We start from the raw sequence: 20,643 nt of genomic DNA, 5'->3' as shown, positions 1-20,643 counted from the left end.
GGATGGGGTCCCACGGCCCCCAGCTGCAGGAACACAGACACCAGGTCCCATTGTTCCCAGGATGATGCATGGGACCAGGTTAAACATTCACGTGCTGCCCATCCCCATCCCCATCCCCATCCCCGTGCCTGTCCCCGTGCCCGTCCCGTGACCCTGGCCTGCTCAGGGTCCAAGTCCAGGACCGGGCAGGACCGATGCCGTCACGCGGTTGCCACCATCATCCCCATCCCCATCCCCATCCCTGCCATGTCCCCATCCCTGCCCCGGCCGTTCCCACCGGCACAGACCCTCAGCCCTGCCAGGGATGTCCCTGCCCAGCCAGGCCCCAGGGTGAGCACAGGGACATAGGGGACAGATGGGGATCATGTGGAGTGATGCTGCCTGAGGTGGGATGTGGTGGAAGACCCATGCAGGGGCCACCGGAGGGGTTGATGGGGATGTGATAGAGAGGGGAGCCCACAGGGTGCTGGGTCAGTGCCACAGCCCTGCCACCAACCTGCCAGCCCATCACCGTGGCCTCAGGTCACCCCGATGCCAGCCCTTGTCCCGGCGGCTGTGACACAGGGCTCTGAGGGGACGGTGATGATGATGGGGGACCTTAGGCTGCCCACAGGGTCTGGGACAAACAGGGGGGTAACAGGGGTTGTGGGTCTAGGGGACCAGGGCCACCAGGGTTGTGGAGCAGAAGAACCAGGGCCACCGGGTTTAGGGAACAGGGTCCCAGGACCACCAAAACTAAGGGATGGGCTCCCAGGATCAGCAGAACTGTGGGGCAGGGGGACTGGAGGATGTTCAGGCTAAGGGATGGGGTCTCAGATCCACCAGGGCTATAGGGCAAGATCCCAGAGCCACCAGGATTAGGAGACAGGGTCCCAGGGCCACCAGGGCTATAGGGCAGGGGGCTTGGGGCCAGCAGGGCTCTGGGATGAGGTGCCAGGGCCCTCAGCTGTGGTCAGAGGTGCCAGTGGGTGCCGAGGTGGTGGAGCAGGGCTGCAGGGCTGGGGGTGCAGAGGCTGTGGGGCAGCAGCAGCAGTGGGGCCGTGCCGGAGCCGGCAGAGGAGGAGGAAGAGCCGGGAGGAAGGTGGCGGGAAAGAGGTTGAGGCGCAGCAGGGGGGAGCCGGGGTCCTGCCGGTGGGATGGGGCCGATATCCAGGGATGTCCCCGCAGACCCACGGCGCGGGGGGCCCCCAACCCGGCCCGGTTCCTACCTGCAGGCGCCCGCCGTGTCCCGGCACCCTCCCGCCGGACCGGGGATTCCTGTTCTCCACGGCTTTATCTACCTGCGCCAGCTCCCGCCCCTGCCTGACATCATGCTGCCCCAGGCTGCCCGCCAGCACCCAGCCGTGCCCCCCCAGCCCCTCCCGGCCTTGGGATGGGGCATCCAGCACGGCCTTGTGATGCCAGCCCTGGTGGGGGGCGAGCCCCCCAAGCCCCATCCCACCATCCCATGGTGGTGATGGGGAGTTTCCCACAATGCACTGGGGTGACACCCCCCCCCCCCCCCCCCCCCCCCCCCCCCGAGTGGCCAAACTGGAGGCGGGGGGATACACACAGGGCCCTGGCTGTTTTGGAGGTGTGAGTCCGGCTGACCCCAACCTGTCCCTCCTGGGGGTCCCTGGACCCCCAGGTTGTGGGGTTTGGGTCTGAGATCCTTTGGGACCCCCCGTATGTTCCTATGGGAGGTTGGTGTCTCCATGGGGTGCTTGGGTCCCCATCGGGCCAAAGACCCCCCCATGGGTGTCCCCATGGCTGGTTCAGGGGGTCCCTGTGGGGGATGCTGAGGACCCCCTGTGGGTGCTATGTGTCCGTGGGTCTGTTGGGTGCCCAAGGCTCTACGGGACTCCCACGGGGATGCTGAGGGGGGGTCAGCGGGGGTCCTATGGGTCTGTGGGTGATGCCCATGGCACCATAGAGCTCCTGCGGGAGTCGGTGAGGGCTCCCCGGGGTCCAAGCGTGTCCCATGGGGGTCGATGCGGGTCCCGGCGCTGTGCGGTCCTACCGCCAGCAGGGGGCGCGGTGTAGCACGGCCGGAAGCGCTGCGCTAGGCGCCAGCACCCGGAAGCGGCGGGACCGGCGGCGATGGGTGACGGGGCCGATACCGGGGCCGGGTCCGAGCGGCGGGTCCGCATCGTGGTGGAGTATTGGTGAGCACCGGTACCGGTACCGGCACGGAGACAGCGGCCCGGGGAGGCGGCTGGGATATGAGGGTGAACGGGGGGGATATGGGGTATGGGGAGTTGGGGGGTGAAGGGGCCGTAGGGCAATGGGGTACGGGGGGGGTGCAGGGGGTGCCATGGGTCGGGGTCTGGGGGTGCCGGCGCTGCCCCCCCGCTCCCCCCCCCGCCTCCAGCGAGCCCTGCGGCTTCGAGCCCACGTACCAGGAGCTGGCGAGCGCCGTGCGGGAGGAGTATCCGGACATCGAGATCGAGTCCCGGCTCGGGGGCACCGGTGAGGGCTCGGGGGTGGTGCTGGGTGCAGGGCGGGGGGGGTGCCCGGGGCCGTGCTCACAGCTCAGCCCCGTCTGCTCCCAAGGTGCCTTCGAGATCGAGATCAACGGGCAGCTCGTGTTCTCCAAGCTGGAGAACGGCGGCTTCCCCTACGAGAAGGATGTGAGTACCCGGCCCTATGGGGCCCTGTGGGCTGCGGGCTATGGGATGGGAGTCCCAGGGCCACCGGGCTCGGGAGGCAGGGTCCTGCTGTGCTGCTGCTTGTGCCGGGGGGAACCAAGGAGGGCTCTGGAGCTCCTGCCCCAGCGTGGCCGTGATCCGAGCCCATGCTGCACCCGAGCGCTCCCAACCTCTGTGTCCCCCCCTCCAAGGGCTTCTTCCCCTCACAGTGAGGCCAGCGCGGAGCCTGACCCCTTCTCCTTTGTCTCCTCAGCTCATCGAAGCGATTCGCAGGGCAAGGAATGGGGAACCCCTGGAGAAAATCACCAACAGCCGCCCCCCCTGCACCATCCTGTAGCCCCGCATCCGGCTGGGACCTCCCAGGGGCCTCGGTGCCCCCCTGCTTCGCACCTCGACGCCTTCCTCAGCTCCCTGTGCGCCAGGGAATGACATCGGGAGCTTAAGGAGCCTCCCTGGGAATGCCAGCGAGGCACCGGGGCTGAGAGCAGTGGGACCGGCTGTGCCGGGGGGGCTGCTCTGGGGATCACATCCCTGCTGTGGGGTGTAAGCGTGGCTCCTCTGCAGCACCCAGGAGTGCAGGGGGGGTGGATCTGGGGGTCAGGGGGAGCCAGGCTGGGTGCTTGCAGGTTCCTGCAGAGGGACAAGCGCTGCCTGGGAAGCTTGGTGGGATTTGTTAATGATTAAAGCCTCTCCTGTCACTGTTTAAACCAGTGCGAGGGCATGGGAACCCCGGCCCCACGGCCAAGAGGTTTATTTAATGGCCCCCCCCGGCCCGTTCTCAGGTTCTTGGCTCTCCCTTTCTGGCTGCAATGACTCTGCCCTTTGCCACGGGGCGGCTGAGCCAGCCGAGGGGCCCTGTTTGTTCTATACCGTGTACAAAGCCGGCAGCCCAGCGCTGAATAAAGGGCGGAGGAGAACGTGGCCCCTCTTGTGTCCCTGAGCGGGTGGAACACGGGCACCAAGGCTTGGAAGCGGGGTTAGAGCAGGTCCTGGCTCCTGCCTTGGCGTGGGGAAAGGGGAGATCAAGGCTTGTACCCTGCAGGTAAGGTGGGTCCTGGCCTGCGCTGCCCCCAGGGGTGCTGGCAGCCGGCAGGGATGGGGCACGCTTGGGAGCTGGCAGAGGAACCACAGAGACCAGGGGAGTAGAAAAACCCAATGTACAGGTATCAAATATACATCTCAGCTTCCAAAGAACCCGCGGGCAGCCGGGACATGCGCCCGGCGCCCGCCTCAGTGCAAGTCCGTGTGTCCCAGTGCTGCTGCGCACCGGGGAAGGAGGGCAGCGGTGGCGGGTCACAGGATGAGCCCCGGTGGCAGAGGAGCCATTGGGGTGATGGTGACAGCATCTCCTGCTCCAGGCCGAGCTGCTCCCAGTTGCAGTCCCAGCACCATCCAGTTTATGGGCCACCCCACACCAATGGGGGGGACCGCTCATTGTCCCAGCGCTTGCTGCCCCACAGCATCCGTGCCCAGTGTCTGGGGCCCACAGCACTGGGGACAGCCACCGGCCCCATGTCCATGGCTCGCCTCATGCTGGCCCTCCCCAAGCTGCCTCTGTGAAGTGATGGGGTCTCCATGGCCCTACGCTGCTGCGCTGTCGGGGCCGGCCAGGCCGAGGTACTCGGGGTTCTCGGCTGTGGGTGTCGTGCCAGGGCCGCCCTCGGGGCCACAAGCCTTGGGGGGGTCCTGGTTCCAGTAGTAGGGGTTGTCGAAGGCCTGGCTGAAGGGGGCACCGGGGGGTGCCAGGTACTCGGGGTTCTCCACGGTGTGCCCAAAGGGCTGCTTGGCTTCCTTGATGAGCCCGTTCTTCAAGCCCTGGTGCCCCTTGGGCTTGTCCGGGGGGGATGGGGGGGCACGGGGGTGCCGCGGTGGCGACCGCCGCTCCTCGGCCTGATTGACGTACTCTGCGGGGACAAGGGCTGCATTAGGGGCAATGGAGGGTGCTGACGGGGCAGCAGCTCCTGCACGGCCCCATCGTCCCCTCCCTACCTGGCATGGTGCTGCAGGGCATCAGGGTGAAGCCTTCGGGCTCCTCGCTGTCCTCGGCCGCCAGCGCAGTGGGGTCCTCACTGTACCGCGGCGCCACGGTGATGGGTTCCCGCACCGCCAGTGGGCTCTGCAGGGGCCCCTTCACCCCGGCATCCCCCTCCGGGGCCTCCAGCACGGGGCCCTCCGGCCCCTCCGTCAGGCCCTGGGGTGGGAAGGGGAAGGGGACCAAGCCCTCGCCCTCCTCTGCATCCACGGGGGTCTCTGCTGTGCTCTGGGTGAGGAGAGGACGCAGTCGGGTGCTTGCAGCCGGGACCGAGGGCACTGTCCTGGTGCCCGTTGGCAGGGTGGGTACCAGCCCGACGTGGTGCTGGGTCACCCCAAACCCTCTTACCCGCATGGAGGAGATGCAACTGCGGTAGGTGGTGGAGGTCTCGGCGCTGAAGAAGCCGTGGTGAGGGACCAGGTACTCCTCAGCATCCACCAGGTCCTCCATGTCCTCCTCCTCCAGCAGGGCCCGGTAGAAGGTGCTGTCGATGGAGCCGGGCAGCCCGGCCATGTCGTTCTGGGTGGGGAGCAGAGTGCTCAGTGCCCACACTGGGGTGCTGAGGTGGGGGACCAGGACCCCAGGGGGGACCCCTGTACCTGGATGACCACAAAGCGCTGCGGGTCCCGGGCCATGCGGGAGAACTCGGTGACCAGCTCCCGGAACTTGGGCCGGCTTTCGGAGTCGATCATCCAGCCTGCGGGCAGAGTTGAGCACCATCAGGACCAGGAGCCGGGTGCCACCGCGGTGCCCTGGCCCCATCCCATGTCCCTGTCCCCATCCCGTACATTTCACCATGATCATGTAGACATCAATGGTGCAGATGGGCGGCTGCGGCAGCCTCTCGCCCTTCTCCAGCAGGTCTGGGATCTCCCGGGCAGGGATCCCCTCATAGGGCTTTGCCCCAAAGGTCATCAGCTCCCATACGGTGACGCCTGCAGGGATGGGGACACAGGTCAGCAATGCCCCTGAACCCCCCCTCACAGCACCAATCTGAGGCCACCCCACTGTACCATAGCTCCAGACATCGCTCTGGTGCGTGAAGCGCCGGCGGAGGATGGACTCCAACGCCATCCACTTGATGGGGACCTGGGGCAGGGAGGATGGAGAGGTGAGCGGGATGTGGAGGGGGCACTGTGCTCCCCATCGCTGTGCCCCCAGGTCCCACCTTGCCACCGTCGGCGTGGTACTCGGTCTCATCGATGTCGAGCAGCCGCGCCAGCCCGAAGTCGGTGATCTTGACATGGTTGGGGCTCTTGACAAGGACATTGCGAGCGGCCAGGTCCCGGTGCACCAACCGCACCTCCTCCAGGTAACTCATCCCCTGCGGGGCACCGCGGGTCAGGCTGGGTCCATGAACCCCCCCCAGCACCCCAAGACTCCCTGGCCTCACCTTGGCGATCTGCACACACCAGTTGAGCAGGTCCTGGGAGCCAATGTGGTCCTTGTTCTCGCGCACGTAGTCCAGGAGGCAGCCGTAGGGCATCAGTTGTGTCACCAGCTGCACCGTGGACGTCAGGCAGATGCCCAGCAGCCGGGACACGTAGGGGCTGCCCACCCCTGCCATCACATAGGCTTCCTGTGGGCAGCAAAGAGGGGGTCAGGATGGGCAGGGGCCGCCGCTGGCACCGCTCGCCCGCCGGCACCGCAGCCACACTCACATCCAGGATCTCCTTGTTGGCCTTGGGGGATGTGTTCTCCCGCAAGACCTTGATGGCCACTGGGATCTTCACGCTCTCCCCATCAGGGATCCAGATGCCCTGCGAGGGGACACGCACGGGTGAGGGGTGCGGAGCGGGGAAGGTCGCAGCCCACCAGCGGCACCCCCCACCCCTCACCTTGTAGACGGTGCCGAAAGCCCCGGAGCCCAAGACCTTGACTTTCTTGAGCTCCGTCTCCTTGAGGATCCGCATCTGGGCCTGGTTGGGGAGGGCCCCGCTGGGCGTCAGCGGCTCCACCAGCTGCGGGGTACAGACGGATGAGAGGGGACCATGCTGGGTGCTGTGGGGTCCATCCCCATGTGGGTCCCAGCATCCCCACCTCGGTCTCCTGCAGCAGGCGCCGCATGGTGTGCTTCCGCTCCTGCTGCCGCCGGCGCTTGACGCAGACCACGGTGATGAGCAGGAGGACGACGACCAACAGAGCCCCAACCACACCAGCGATGATGGACGTGACCTGGCTGCAGGGCAGGACCAGCGCGGGGGAGATGGTGATGGGGTGGGGGGGTCCAGGCTGGAGGAGCCCCCCAGCACACAGAGTGATGGGGGTCAGGGTGGCACAGGGCACCCACGCTCGTACCTTGGCTTCTGGTCCACGGGACAGCCGTCCTCATCCCGGATTGTGCACCTAGGGACACAGCGTGCAGCATCTCCACCATCAGCAGCCCCCCACAGCCCCCTGCCTGTGTTGGGACCCCCCCCAACTCACGAGTGGGTGCAGTTGGTGGGGCAGAGCTGGCAAACGCCGTCTTCATCCGGATACTTCCAAACGGGAATGAAGGAGGCATCTGCCTTCACCCCGCTGGGGCATCGGCGCACGCACTGCTGCGCATCCTTGTAGTGGGTACAAGCCACACACTGGTCCGCTTCCTGTGGGAATGGGGCGGTTGGAGGGACCTGGGAATTCGGGGACACCCCATTTGTGTGCGTGCCCCCACCCTCACCGGGCCGAAGCAGGTCTCAGTGCCATTCTGGGGCTGGCACTCGGGGTGGCAGGGCAGGCACCGCGTCCCGTTGGCGTGCTCCCGGATGGCTCTGCAGGGAGAAGGGACCATGGGATGGGGGTCCCGGGCCCCCAAAGCGCTGTCCCCTGGGCTCAGTCCTCACCCATCCAGGAGGTTGCAGGAGGCGACGCACTCCTGGCCCCGCAGGAACCGCTCGCAGGCCACGCACTGGGTAGGACCGGGGCCCCAGCAGTGCCCATGGGCGCAGAGGTGGAAGCAGACCAGCCCCTCGCTCTCTGCAGGCGAACACAGTGAGCATCAAGGGGGGGTTCCTCCAGCTCCCCCCATCCCTGCCATCCCGTGGGTGCCACTGACCGCACTGCTCGGGGGGCTTGTTGTGGGTCTGGAAGAGGCGCTGCCGGGGGTTGCGGAAGATGCTGTCCCACGGCACCTTCTGGAGGAAGCAGAGCTGGGGGTTGTGGTGGACCAGCACCATCCCGCTGCTGATCTCCTGCAGGGCCCGCAGCCCCAGCGCCCGCACCGACAGGTCCTGCAGCGTCAGCGAGTAGGCACCGCTGCGGGGACAGCGACGGTGGGCACGTGTGTGCGGCACGTGTGTGTCCCTGCATCCTCCCACGTTGTGTCCCCACATCCCCCCTGGTCCCCACATCCCCCCGGTCCCCACATCCCCCCCATTTCCCCACATCCCCCCTGTGTCCCCACATCTCTCCTGATCCCCACATCCCCCCCACTCCCCACATCCCCCTGGTCCCCACATCCCCCCCATGTCCCCACATCCCCCTTGGTCCCCACATCCCCCCTATTGTCCCCACATCCCCCCTATTGTCCCCACATCCCCACTCACTTATGCAGCACCCTGCCCCGGATGATGCGCAGGTTTTGGAAGACCCCCAGGTCCTGCCAGCCGGGCGGCCAGGCAGCGATGTAGAGGTAGCCTGTGGGGAGCCAAGTGTCACCACGCCGTGTGTATCCCCCCCCATGCAAAGCCCGCAGCACCGAGTTCTCACCCGTTAGCTCCTCCAGGCTCTCGAAGATGCGCAGCAGTTTGGGGTCCAGGGGCGCTGTGTTGGTGCTGGGGTCCCTGCCAGGACGGGAGGGAAGGGAGGGAGGTTGGGAGGGGATCCCCACCATGGGCTTGAGGGGGGGGGACCAGGCGTTACCCAGCGAAGGTCTCGGGGAGGAAGGCCAAGCTGCCGAAGATCTTGGTGCAGCCGGTGAAGTGCTGGATGTTGGATGCGTTCACAGCACGGACGCCCTTGAGGAAATCCACTCCCAGCCCATAGCACACTGCGGGGGGGGGGCACGGCAGGGCTGGGGCGCTCCATTGGGCCCCCCAAAGCCCTGCTCCTCCTGCCCCACAGCCGGCACCCCCCAGGTCCCCGCTGCGCACGGCTCTCGGGTGCTGCTTACCCTCCGGGCAGGGCTTGCTGCACTTCTCACACTTCTGCACGTTGTTGACTGTCACCTCCTGGCTGTTGTGGGGGCACACGAGGGTGCAGGACCCCACCTCCGTGGCGAGGTAATTGTCTGAGGGGGGCAGAGCGGGGGGTCAGGGCCACGGGGAGCACCGGAGCCCGTCCCCGTCCCCGTTGTCACGGCGCTCACAGGGACATTGGCTCACGCAGCTGGCTCCGAACGTGTAACGTCCATCGCGGTTGGGCACCGACTCGAAGGTGTCCGAGTTGTAGATGACGAGGGGGGGGCAGTGCAGCTCGCAGATCCCGCTCCGGTTGAAGTTCAGGCACGCCTGGGAGGGGGGGAGGATGTGCAATGGCTGGTGTCGATCCCGGCATCCCATCCCATCCCATTCCCGGTGTGCCCACCCCATCCCCATGCGCACCAGGCAGTCGGAGTGCTTGGGGCCGGTGCAGCCGGCGGCGCATTGCTCATGGCAGCAGTCGGTCGGCTTCGTGCCCTTGCAGCGAGGGCACCCATGGCAGATGCTGTTGGTCACTGGGATGGGGGGGGAAAGAGGGAGCTGGTGGGGATGGGGACCCCGACAAGGGGATGTGGTGGGGCCCTGGGTGAGGAGGGGGGGTCCCAGGGCAGGGATCTGGGGGGTGTTGGTGGCGGGGCAGGGATTGAGGGGACAAATGGGGATGCGCAAGCAGGGGTTTGGGTGCCAAACAGGGGTGAGTGGGATGGGGACAACCAAGCAGGAGTCTCCAGCACCATTGATCCAACGGGATCAATGAGGCAGGAGCACATGGGGAAGCCTTTGGGGGTCCCGTGGGGGCTGCAGGCTCCGTACTCACGTGTCTGGCAGTCCCGCGGCCCCTCGCCCCAGCAGTGCCCCTCGGCACACAGCGCCCGGCAGTCGGGACCTGCACCGGGAACGCTGTGAGCAGGTGATGCCATGGGGTGGAATGGCAGCCCCTGCACCCCCTCCTGGGTACCACCCCCCCGGGGCTCACAGGTTCGGCTGCGGGTGCTCTCCACATGGATCTCGCCCTGGAGCTCGTTGTGCCGGTGGAAGATGTCGGCCCACAGGATGGTCTCCTGGAAGCAGAGCTGCGGGTTCCTCTCAATGCGCACGCCTCCCTTCAAGATCTCTGTGCAGGGACACGGAGCGATGGCGGGGTCAGCACGGCCACAGCCCTGCCAACCCTATGGGGAGCATCCAACCCTAGGGAAGGGTCCCTGACCCGTGAGGTGCCGCATGCCGAGCTGGCGCAGCCCCTGCGTGCCGTCGGGGCTGGCGTTGCCCATCACGGTCAAGGCAAAGCGGTCCTGGAAGAGCTGCGTGCCCCGGATGATGCGCAGGTTCTGCAGCTCCAACCCCGGCACTTGGTTCTCAGCGATGAGCACGTAGCCCTGCACCTCCTTGATGTCCTAAGGATGCGGGGACAGGGGTGAGGAGCCGGATGGACCCCACTGCGTGCCCCCCATGGGGTGTTCTCCGCCCTGCACACCTTGAGGAAGGCGGTGTCAGCGTCGGCGGGCAGGTAGGTGAGCTCCAGGTTGCCCTGAACCACTTGGCAGCCCTGGTACAGGTGCCGCAGGGTCTCGTAGTGGCTCTCGGGGCTGGAGGGACGCAGCAGCTTCATGTCGGTCCCCGTGCACACTGTGGGCATGGAGCAGGAGCTCAGTGGGGTCCCCTCGCCCCGTCCCATCCTCATCCCTGCGGGAAACCGGCCCCGGCCCCCGCAGGAAATGCCACGGCTCTGCCGGCGGCCGTTTATCTCCGGGGCTGCTCCCAACAGCTTCCGATGGGCTTCCTGCATCGCTGCTCCCACCCCGGCACGCGGCGAGGCTGCTCCCGCTTTGGCAACCGGCCCCAAGCCAGGGACAACCGGGGGCCAACATCACCCCCGGTGCCCACGCTGGGTTACGGGGAAGGGACCCATAACCCCGGCCGTGCAGAGCGGGGGCCGGGGGCAGGACTTGCTCTGCCCACGCTGGTTGGAGGGAGGGAAAGGGGGGGGGGGCTGGAAGAGACAAGCCCTGATTGTTGTTGAGCGGCGATGGCCGCCGGAGCGCGACCATCCCCGCGGCGTCGGGGCGGGCGCCCCGGGCCCGGTGAGTCACGGCCGCGGGTGGCACCGGGCCCCGGCAGGAACCGCCTTTTCAGGTCGGGCGTGTTTGGGGAGCAGCGGTGACGCAGGGCACGGCGCAGCCCCGGGCACACCCGCGGCCCCCGGCACCGTGCGGAGCCCACACAGCGGCTCCGGTGCGGACCCCAGCGCCACCGGTTCCCGTGTGCCGCCACCGTACCCGGTGTCCTCGATTCCGGCGAGGGTCCGGTGTCCCCCGGGGGCTGGCGGCTGCGCCACGGCTGAGTGACAGCCCCCGGTGCGGGCAGCTGCTCATGGAGCCGCCTCCAGGGCCGCCGAGCCAAGGAAAACACCCTCTTGGCATGGCCAGGAAGGGGGAGCCCTCCGGGTCTGGGGTTCAGCTCTCCCCCCATGGCACCGGGGGGGCTCTGAGCTGTCGCACCCAGCAGCCAAAGCTCCAGGTCTGCGCTGCACCGGCCCCACACCACGGGTAGAGGATGCCACCGGGTTCCCCAGGGGGAAGGGCAGGCGGGATGGTGGCAGGGCCAGATCCTGGTGGGATCCCGGCTCCATCGCATGGGCTTCGGGCCTGGCTGCTCCTCCACTGAGAATCATTGACTCAGGCAGGTCAGTGATCCACCCTGCCTGGACCCGGATCTCCATGGATGACCCTGTCTGTCCAAGGGCAACCACCAAAGCATCCAGCAAAGCCCATCGGCCACATGCCCATGGGGCTGCTCCGGTGCTCCCCGAGCTAGTGCCGCCGCTCATTCCCAACGCATGGATCCAGCCACAGGGATGGGGTTGGGACTGCGGGAGCACCCTGGTGTGTTCCCAACCCGGAGCTGGGAGCTTCCCTAGCACAGACCCTCAGAGCGGGGCGAGTTGTGGGGTGCCGGGAGCAGAGAGCACCCAGCGACCCCCCCGCATCCCAAACCCCCCCAGTGCGGGACCTGCCCCTCAACACGGGGCTGCGGCGTCAAACCCCGACGGTCGCTTTTTTTTTGGGGGGGCGGGGGTGTTAATGCCCGTTCCGGGGCCCCCGCTCCTGCCCCGGCTCCAACGCTCCCTCCCGGCCGCTCGGCCGGGCAGGGCAGGGTGCGGCACGTCGAGAATGTGGATGGGAGCGACGGGGACGCACCCACCCGCCACCCACCCGTGCTCCGTGGGGCACCGCGCCCGCCCCGAAACCCCCCCGGGGCTGCGGGAAGGGAACCCCGAGAACTCGGGGTCCCCCCGGAACCCGTTTCTCCCGGTGCTACCGGGACAGCGGCTGCACCGACGGGGGGGTGGGGGGGTCCCCGCTCTGGGCGGCACCGGGGCTCCCAAACTCCGCCCGGGGGAGCGGACCGGGACTCGTCCCGTTCGCCGCGGGGGGGGTGCCCCAGAGCCTCCCAGCTCAGTCCGGCCCCGGCCCCCGCAGTGCGGGACGCGCTGACCGAGGCGGGGCAGAATCGAGGAGGGGGCGATCCGGTCACTTTCAACCGAGAGACCCTCGGGAACACCGGACCCGGTGCCCCCCCTCCTCGATCCCCCCCATTCGCTCCCGTGCAAAACTTTGCTCAAAGTCCTCCCGGGGCCCCGTGTCCTCCCGTTCCCCCCCCCCCCCATTCCCTGTTCCGCCCCCGTCGCGGTCCCGCTCGGTCCGGACCCACCTTCGGCGACGACGGGGGGGCAGAGCGCGGCGAGGAGCAGCAGCGCGGCGCGGAGGCAGCCCCCGGCGGGGATCATGGTGCTCAGCGCGGGCCGCGGCCCATGGCCCCCGCCGGCCGCTCCGGGAAAGTTTGCGGTGCGGAGCCGCCGCCTCCCGCCGCTCCCGGCTCCGCCTCACGGGGCCGCGCCGCGCTCCCGGCCCCGGGCGAGGGCGCGTCCCGGTCCCGTCACCCCCTCCCAGCTCCTTCGTGCGCGCTCCCGCTGCATCGGACCCCCCACCCTCCGGTGCTCGTCCCCGTAATCCCCGGGGGGGGCTGCACCGGCTGCAGGGACCGGGGGCTTGGGGGGGACACAAGAGCTCTGACCCTGTCCCCTCAATTGGCCCGTTTGGGAGTGACGGTCACCGGGGCAGGGGATGGTGATGCTGCTCCCGGGTGTGGGGATCAGGGGACAGCGCTGGGGTACAGGGACAGTCCTAGGCATGGGAACTCTCCTAAGGGACAGGGACATGGGAACACTCCTGGAGTACAGGGCCAATCCTCATGGATCGGGCCAGTGGGACCAGGCCAGTTCTAGGGGACACGGCCATGGGGCCTCTCCAGCATCACCCCATGAGTCCCCAGTGAGGTGGCCGAATCCGGTGCTTGCCCCTCACTATGGGCACAAGCCATTGGTGCACCCTCAACCGCTGCTCCCAGTGAGGACAGGGGTCCCGCGGGAGCATCACAGCCCCACGACGGGGACCTCACATGTGCCCAGCCCCATCCAGCCCCCCCCCGGCCAAGCAGAGCGGGGTGCGCATAGGGACGGTTCTCCCACCAGGTCCCCATTGGCCACCTCCTCCCCATGGACCACCCACAGCCCCCAAGGGAGACCCGGAGCCAAGGGGGTGGCACAGCGGGACCGGGGACCCCCACTTTGGAACCCGAGAGGCCACCTCGGGGTCCTCATCCCATGGCCCCGAGCCCCCATTGAACATAGGGGACCCCACAGCCTCCATAGGGGCCTCTGCTGCCCCCGGTACACGCTGGGGCTCGGGCCGGGGGGACGGGACGGGGACGGGGACGACGACGACGACATATCCCATGATCCCCTGCGGCGAGTGCTTTGGGGGGGGGGGGGATATATCCCATGATCCTCCGCCCCACCCGGGGACTGTATCCCACCATGCCCCGCGCCGCCCCCGTTTCCGGGCGGTGCCGGAAGCGGCCGGTGCGGGGCGATGGCGGCCTGTGGCGCGGCGCGGGCCGCGCTGCTGCTGCTGCTGGGTGCGGCAGCGGCCCCGGCGCGGGGCTCGCAGGGGGACCGGGAGCCGCTGTACCGGGAGTGCCTGAGCCGCTGCGAGCGCCACAACTGCTCCGGGGCGGCGCTGCGCGGGTTCCGCGCCCGGCAGCCGCTCTACATGGGGCTGACAGGTACCGCCCCCCGCGCCCATTGGCTGTCGCGGCCCGCGCCCTCAGGACACGCCCACGGGGGCGGGACTATCGGGAGGCCACGCCCCCATGGCGGGTGATTGGGAGGCGCTGGCGTGGATGAGGGTGGATTGGGAAGAGCTGGGAGACGCTAGGATGGCTTGGGATGGATTGGGAGGAGCTGGGATGGATTGGGAAGCACTGGGATGGATTGGAAAGAGCTGGAATGGATTGTGAAGCGCTGAGAAGCATTGGGAAGCACTGGGCTGTCCTGAGGCCTCACTGGAAGGCTGCTGAGCTGGACTGGGAGGCACTGAGGTGTTCTGGTTCAGTACTAGGGGGCATTAGACCACGCTGGGGGTGGGTCACTCAGGCTATACTGGCAGGCACTGGGCCATACTGGTGACTACAAGGCTGTGCTGGAGTCATGCTGGGAGATGCTGGGGCTTCCTGGGCCATGCTGCGGGGGGAGACACTGACCCATACTGGGAGCCTCTATTGAACCATTCAGAAACCCACTGGGTCATACTGGGAGCCGCCAGCACCCACTTGGGTGCCCTCCCTGTGCCCAGCACCGCACAGGGATGAATCCCCCAACCCGGGCCTCCTCTGAGCTGGCTCCTGGCACTCCCAGTACCCACCATGGCCCATACTGGGAGGGACAGGGGAGGACCCAGTGCCAGGGACCCCCCCCATGCCCCCAGGCTGGACCTGCCGCGATGACTGCAAGTACGAGTGCATGTGGCTGACGGTGCGGCTCTACCTGCAGCGGGGCCACCGGGTACCCCAGTTCCATGGCAAGGTGAGGCGGGGAGGGCAGCCGGGTGATGGAGAGGGCGGGGGTCCCGCCTTTTACCCGCTGACCCCCCCTCTTTGTTCTCCATTGCAGTGGCCCTTCTCGAGGTTCCTGTTCTTCCAGGAGCCGGCCTCTGCCTTCGCCTCCTTCCTCAATGGCCTGGCCAGCTTCCTCATGCTGCTGCGCTACAAAGCCACCGTCCCCCCCGCCTCCCCCATGTACCCCACCTGCGTCGCCTTCGCCTGGGTGAGCCGGGACCCCCATCCCTGCCCCATAGCATCGCTTGTAGGGGGTGAGGGTGAGGGGTGCTGGGGGCTCCCTCTTGAAATGGGGGGTTAGGGGGGGCTTCATCTTAAAATGAGGGTGCTGGGGGCTTCCTTTTAAAATAGGGGGTTATGGGGGGCTCCCTCTTAAAATAGGGGGGTCGGGGGCTCCCTCTTGAAATGAGGGGTTATGGGGGGCTCCCTCTTAAAATAGGAGGTTAAGGGGGGGCTTCCTCTTGAAATGGGGGGTTATTGGGGGGCTTCCTCTTAAAATGAGGATGCTGGGGGGGCTCCCTCTTAAAATGGGGGAGCTGGGGGCTTCTTCTTAATATGGGGGGGGGGGGCTCCTTTTTAATATGAGGGTGCTTGGAGGCTTCCTCTTAAAACTGGGGTGCTGGAGGCACTCTCTTAAGCCCCTAAACTGAATGGGTTTAGGGGTCCTCTGGCTGAAGCAGGGTGGGGGGGCACAGCCTGTGCTGGTGCAGCAGCCCGGGGGTTGCTCAGGGTGGGGGGGTTTGACAGCAGCTCCGGGTTCCCAGCTCTCACCCCCCCCTTCCCCCAGGTCTCCTTAAATGCCTGGTTCTGGTCCACGGTTTTCCACACCAGGGACACGGCGCTGACGGAGGTGAGCGGCTCCCCCAGGGCCGGATCGGCCCCTCCTGGCCCCAAACCCAGCTGGGGTCCTGCTGGCCAGCGCTGCTCAGGGCAGGGGCTGTGTGCGGGGCTCATCCCATCCCAACCCATCCCATCCTTTCCGTCCCATCCTATCCCATCCCATCCTTTCCGTCCCATCCTATCCCATCCTATCCCATCCCATCCCATCCCTTCCGTCCCATAGAAACTGGATTATTTCTGTGCTTCGGCCGTTGTCCTGCACTCCGTGTACCTGTGCTGCGTCAGGTGAGTGCTGCGCGGTGCGGGGGGACTGGAGGGCACCCTCTTACTATGGGAGTGCTGAGAGGCTCCTTCTTAGTATGGGGGTGCTGGGAGGCTCCTTTTTAATATGAGGATGCTGGGAGACTCCTTCATATGGGGGCACTGGGGTTCTCCCTTTTAAACCATGGGTGCTGGGGGGCTCTCTCTGACAATGGAAGTGACCCCTTCCTCCTCCTCCCCCTCCTCCTCCTCCCCCCCAGGACACTGGGGCTGCAGCGCCCAGCCTTAATCAGCATCTTCAGGGCCTTCCTCCTGCTCTTCCTCGCCTGCCACATCTCCTACCTGACCCTCGTCCGCTTCGACTACGGCTACAACATGGCAGCGAACGTGGCCATCGGTGAGGCGGAGGCTCAATCTTGGGGGGGTCCCCATACTGGGGGGGGGATTCTCCCCCCTATTCCCTGTGTGTGACCCCACAGGGCTGCTGAACCTGGCCTGGTGGCTGCGGTGGTGCCTGCGGAACCGCCCGCGCCTGCCCCACGTCTGGAAGTGCGCGGCCGTGGTGCTGCTGCTGCAGGCGCTGGCGCTGCTGGAGCTGCTCGACTTCCCCCCCCTGCTCTGGGTGCTGGATGCCCACGCGCTCTGGCACATCGGCACCATCCCGCTCAACGTCCTCTTCTACAGGTCAGGGATGGGGGGGGGGCCCTTTTCAAATGGGGGCTTCCTTTTAGTAGGAGGGTGCTGAGCGCCCTTCTCTCCTGTGCCCTCCCCTGGTGTGCTGGGAGTCCCCCTCCTTGAAATGGGGGTGCTCAGTGCCCCCCTCTTGATATCGGGGTGCTGGGGGCTGCCTCTTTAAACGAGGGTGCTGAGCACCCTTCTCTCCTGCGCCCTCCCCTCTGTTTCCCATTGGTGTGCTGGGAGTCCCCCTCCTTGAAACAGGGGTGCTGAGTGTCCCCCTTTTGACATTGGGGTGCTGGGGGCCCCTCTCTTTGGTCCATGGGGTGCTCAGTGCCCCCCTCTTGATATCGGGGTGCTAGGGGCTCCCCTCTTGCCCATGGGTGCTGGTGGGAGCCCCCACTGTTTCCCTCTCCACAGTTTCCTGATGGACGACAGCCTCTACCTCCTCAAGGCCAACTCTGACCTCCTCAAAGCGGATTAGAGCTGCGGGGGGGGGCACATGTGGCCCTTTGTGCCCCCCCTGGGGTCCAGACCTGTGCCAAGCACCCCTTTGGACGCCCCCCTCTGGCCATGGGCTCCTTCCCCCAGTTGCCTTCTGAGGTTTGTTCTTCTCTCCACACCCCCCGCCCCACATCTCCCTTGGGGGGGGGCCCTGTGTGTGCATGGGGGGGCCCTGCTGGCTGCTGGCCGGCTTTTGCGGGGGGGGACTGTGTGTAATGTGTGGGGCTGGAGCGGTGCCTTGGGGCTGGGGGAGCCCCCCCTTGCCAAAGGGTCTGTGCCCCCCCCCCCAACCTGAGTGTTTTGTGGGATGTGAATAAAGGTGAGTTCGAGTTCAACCTGGGCTGGGCCTGGCTCTTGTTCCCCCTGTGCCCCCCCCCATCGCACCCTGTATCTGTGCTGTGCACCCCACAACCACCACAGCCTGCACCCTGTTTCTTTTGCCCTATGCACCCCTGTGTGCCTCATATCTGTGCACCGCATATCCCCCCCACTGTACACCCCATCCTTACTCCCTTCTAGCCCCCACTACAGCCTCCCTGACCCCTCCAGCCCCTATGGGTAACCCTGCACCCCCCCCCCCCAGCAACACCAGCCTGTGCCATGCACCTTGGGCTTTATTTGGGGGCAGTGGGGGCCCCACATCAGTGTTTTGGGGTGCTGGGGTGTGTGGGGACCCTCATTCTTCCAGCGGCTTCTGCACATGGGCAAAGATGATGCTGTCAGTGTCTTCTGCACCCCATTGCTCTCACCCTGTGCTCTCCATACCCCCCCTCCATGCACCCCATATCCTCCCCATCCTCACTCTCTCCTAACCCCCACTGCATTCTCCCACATCCCTGCCCACCCTGCAGCCCCCCATCAACACCCGCCTGTACCATGCACCTCAGGCCTTTATTGGGGTGCTCAGGGACCCCACATCCGTGCTGGGCGGGAAGGGGCTGGGGCCCCTCATTCTTCCCCCGGTTTCTGTGCATGAGCGAAGAAGACGCCCTCGACGTCGTCCACCCCGGTTCGCAGCGCCGGGGGCATCGCGTAGGAGCGGAGCTGCCGCAGCACGAAGCCGGCCCCGTTCAGGGCCCTGCGGACGTCGCCCTCGTCCAGCGGCACCACTGGCAGCCGCGCGGGCCCCGCCAGGTAAAAGGACTCCCCGAGGGCCCCCAGCAGCACCGCGTGGCCCCCGGGCCGCAGCAGCGAGGCCACGTTCGTGAGCGCCCGGGCGAAGGCGGCGCGGTCCGGGCTCACCGCCTCCAGGCAGAAGGCGGAGAGCAGCGCATCCGCCCGCGGCTGCAGCGGGGCCCCCAGCGGCTCCGAGCGGTGCACGTCGATGGGGAGGATGCGCCGCAGGCGGGCCCGCAGCCGCCGCTCCTTGTCCTGCCACGGCTCCCTGCGGGCGTGCGGGGGGGTTAATGGGGAGCAGCCGGGGGATGCGGGGATGGGAGTGAATGGGGATGGGGATGGGATCCTGCAGGGAGCGGCCGTGTACCTGCAGGGATGTGGGGATGGGAGCTCGCAGGATGGGGACGGGATCCTGCAGGGAGCAGCTGGGTACCTGCGGGGATGTGGGGATGGGATCCTGCAAGGAGCAGCCGGGTATCTGCAGGGATGTGGGGATGGGAGCCCGTGGGGATGAGGATGGGATCCTGCAGGGAGCAGCGTTCTCCTGCCAATGATCCCTGTGGGGATGGGGCGCTTTGAGGAGCAATCTGGCACCTGCAGGGATGTGGGGATGGGAGCCCATAGGACTTGGGGTCAGGATCCTGCAGGGATCAGCCACCAGGATATGGGGGCTGTGATCCCGTGGGATTTGGAGACACAATGGTGCAGGAGATCAGCTCAGTGCCCAAAGGGATGTGGATCTGCGATCTCATGGGATTTAGGGACACATTCCCACAGGGACCAGCCCAACATCTTCAGGGACATGGGACCGTGATCCCATGGGGTGTGGGGACACAATCTCCCACAGGGCCCATCCCACCACCCCCCCGGGATCCCATCCACCCCTACCCGTGCCCCTCGATCTTGCAGACGTGCTGGATGAAGGGGCTCCAGTCGAAGGTGCCGGGGTCCCCCCGCGCCCAGCGCCGCAGCTCCTCCCGGTTCACCGCCAGGTAATCGGTGGCCACGATCTCCTCGAAGTGGTCGCAGGCACTGAGCAGTTGGTAAATGGTGGGACCCGAGCCCACGTCGATCAGCGTCCGCCCATGGATCTCACCTGGGGAAGGAGCCAGACATGGTGGGATCCCATCCCAACATCCCAATATCCCAACATCCTATCCCATTCCAGCATCCCATCCCACCCCAACATCCCATCCCATCCCAACATCCCATCCCATCCCAACATCCCTTCCCTTCCCAACATCCCATCCCAACATCCCATCCCATCCCAACATCCCTTCCCTTCCCAACATCCCATCCCAACATCCCATCCCATCTCATCCCAACATCCCATCCCATCCCAACATCCCATCCCATCCCATCCCATGGGCCCCACAGAACGATTGGGAAGAACCTCATCAAGTTCCAACCACCCCAAGGCACGGACAAGGCGCTGCAGGGATGGGGTGAAGCCGGGGGGACGCTCTCTGACTCCGTGCCCCAGTTCCCCCCCACAAAGGGCTCCCCCTCGCCCCTCACCGGTGCCGAAGGTCTCGGCGAGGCACCGCAGCTTCCAGGGCACCACGAACTCCTCGGAGGAGAAGTCTGCGCGGGGGGGGCCGTAGTTGTTGTCCAGGTACGCGCGGGGATCGAAGCGCTCGTAGCCCTCTCGCAGCGCCGAGAGGCCGCTCATGGCCGCGGCACCGCCGCTCCCCGGCTCCGCACCCGCCTTTTATCCCCCGGTGCGCGGCGGGGCCGGGGCCCATCCATCCCCGTAACCAGGTTAGAGCCAGCGCCGCGGGGCGCGGGATGTGGCCGGGCGCCAGCGCGGCCGGATGCGGCCCCATGGAGATAACGCGCTCCTATTGGGAGGGGGGGCAGCATCCAGGAATCCGGCTCCATCCCTGCGGCTGGAAGCTGCTGTGCGACCGCCGATGTGGCTGCCCGAGGGGTGACACCGCCCGTGGGGTGCCCCGGCAGTGGGGATGGTCACGAGTGTCCCATGGGATGGGGATGGGATAGGGATGGAGGTGGGAAGGGATTGGAATAGGAGAGAAGATGGGGCTGGGGATGGAATAGGGATAAGAAGGGAGTGGAATGGGGAAGAAGATGGGGATGGGGATGGGATGGGGATGGGATAGGGATGGAGGTGGGAAGGGATTGGAATAGGAGAGAAGATGGGGCTGGGGATGGAATAGGGATAAGAAGGGAGTGGAATGGGGAAGAAGATGGGGATGGGGATGGGATGGGGATGGGATAGGGATGGAGGTGGGAAGGGATTGGAATAGGAGAGAAGATGGGGCTGGGGATGGAATAGGGATAAGAAGGGAGTGGAATGGGGAAGAAGATGGGGATGGGGATGGGATAGGGATGGGATAGGGATGGAGATGGGAAGGGGCTGGAATGGGGAGAGGATGGGGCTGGGGATGGAACAGGGATAGGAAGGGAGTGGAATGGGGGAGAAGATGGAGCTGGGGATGGGATAGGGATGGAGATGGAGAAGGGAAGAGGTTGGAACAGGGAGAGGATGGGG

General features: G+C 66.7%; 4 protein-coding genes across 6 annotated transcripts; 2 read left to right on the top strand and 2 right to left on the bottom strand.

Moving 5' to 3' along the window:
* Nucleotides 1-2,066: 2,066 nt before the first annotated feature.
* Nucleotides 2,067-3,543, top strand: MIEN1 (migration and invasion enhancer 1). Its single transcript, XM_080633522.1, has 4 exons — nt 2,067-2,144; nt 2,351-2,448; nt 2,533-2,609; nt 2,881-3,543. Exons 1-4 carry the CDS (start codon nt 2,080-2,082, stop codon nt 2,962-2,964), a joined length of 324 nt encoding a protein of 107 aa, XP_080489648.1. The 5' UTR covers nt 2,067-2,079; the 3' UTR covers nt 2,965-3,543.
* A 226-nt stretch (nt 3,544-3,769) lies between these two features.
* On the bottom strand, nt 3,770-10,401 carry ERBB2 (erb-b2 receptor tyrosine kinase 2). The gene is given in 25 exon segments (XM_080633428.1): nt 3,770-4,531; nt 4,617-4,887; nt 5,008-5,178; nt 5,259-5,356; nt 5,448-5,594; nt 5,673-5,748; nt 5,828-5,983; nt 6,053-6,238; nt 6,321-6,419; nt 6,498-6,620; nt 6,700-6,838; nt 6,958-7,005; nt 7,087-7,247; nt 7,322-7,412; nt 7,485-7,617; nt 7,697-7,896; nt 8,187-8,277; nt 8,350-8,506; nt 8,508-8,869; nt 8,948-9,089; nt 9,183-9,295; nt 9,598-9,666; nt 9,757-9,894; nt 9,988-10,174; nt 10,255-10,401. Coding segments are annotated over 25 exon segments (3,816 nt in total). The 5' UTR covers nt 10,390-10,401; the 3' UTR covers nt 3,770-4,208.
* A 3,257-nt stretch (nt 10,402-13,658) lies between these two features.
* On the top strand, nt 13,659-17,314 carry PGAP3 (post-GPI attachment to proteins phospholipase 3). 3 transcript variants are annotated; one of them, XM_080633389.1, is made up of 8 exons: nt 13,659-13,904; nt 14,671-14,703; nt 14,791-14,943; nt 15,523-15,585; nt 15,799-15,860; nt 16,097-16,233; nt 16,316-16,520; nt 16,932-17,314. In XM_080633389.1, exons 1-8 carry the CDS (start codon nt 13,712-13,714, stop codon nt 16,974-16,976), a joined length of 891 nt encoding a protein of 296 aa, XP_080489515.1. In that variant the 5' UTR covers nt 13,659-13,711; the 3' UTR covers nt 16,977-17,314. The 3 variants fall into 3 exon arrangements, with proteins under 3 accessions (XP_080489515.1, XP_080489513.1, XP_080489514.1); XM_080633387.1 differs by having other exon boundaries at nt 14,606-14,703; XM_080633388.1 differs by lacking the exon at nt 15,799-15,860 and having other exon boundaries at nt 14,606-14,703.
* A 649-nt stretch (nt 17,315-17,963) lies between these two features.
* PNMT (phenylethanolamine N-methyltransferase) lies at nt 17,964-20,272 on the bottom strand (the record flags this gene model as incomplete). Its single annotated transcript, XM_080633492.1, has 3 exons — nt 19,650-20,272; nt 19,020-19,227; nt 17,964-18,399 (listed from the first exon to the last, which is right to left on the bottom strand). The coding sequence occupies exons 1-3, from the start codon at nt 19,801-19,803 to the stop codon at nt 17,964-17,966; spliced, it is 798 nt and encodes a 265-aa protein (XP_080489618.1). The 5' UTR covers nt 19,804-20,272.
* Between the last annotated feature and the right edge of the window lie 371 nt (nt 20,273-20,643).

Source organism: Psittacula echo (genome assembly GCF_963264785.1).
Source record: "Psittacula echo genome assembly, chromosome: 23".
In the NCBI taxonomy this organism is placed as follows: Eukaryota; Metazoa; Chordata; class Aves; order Psittaciformes; family Psittacidae; genus Psittacula; species Psittacula echo.
Note: the sequence above shows the minus strand (reverse complement) of the source record. Positions and strands in the feature narration are given on the sequence as shown.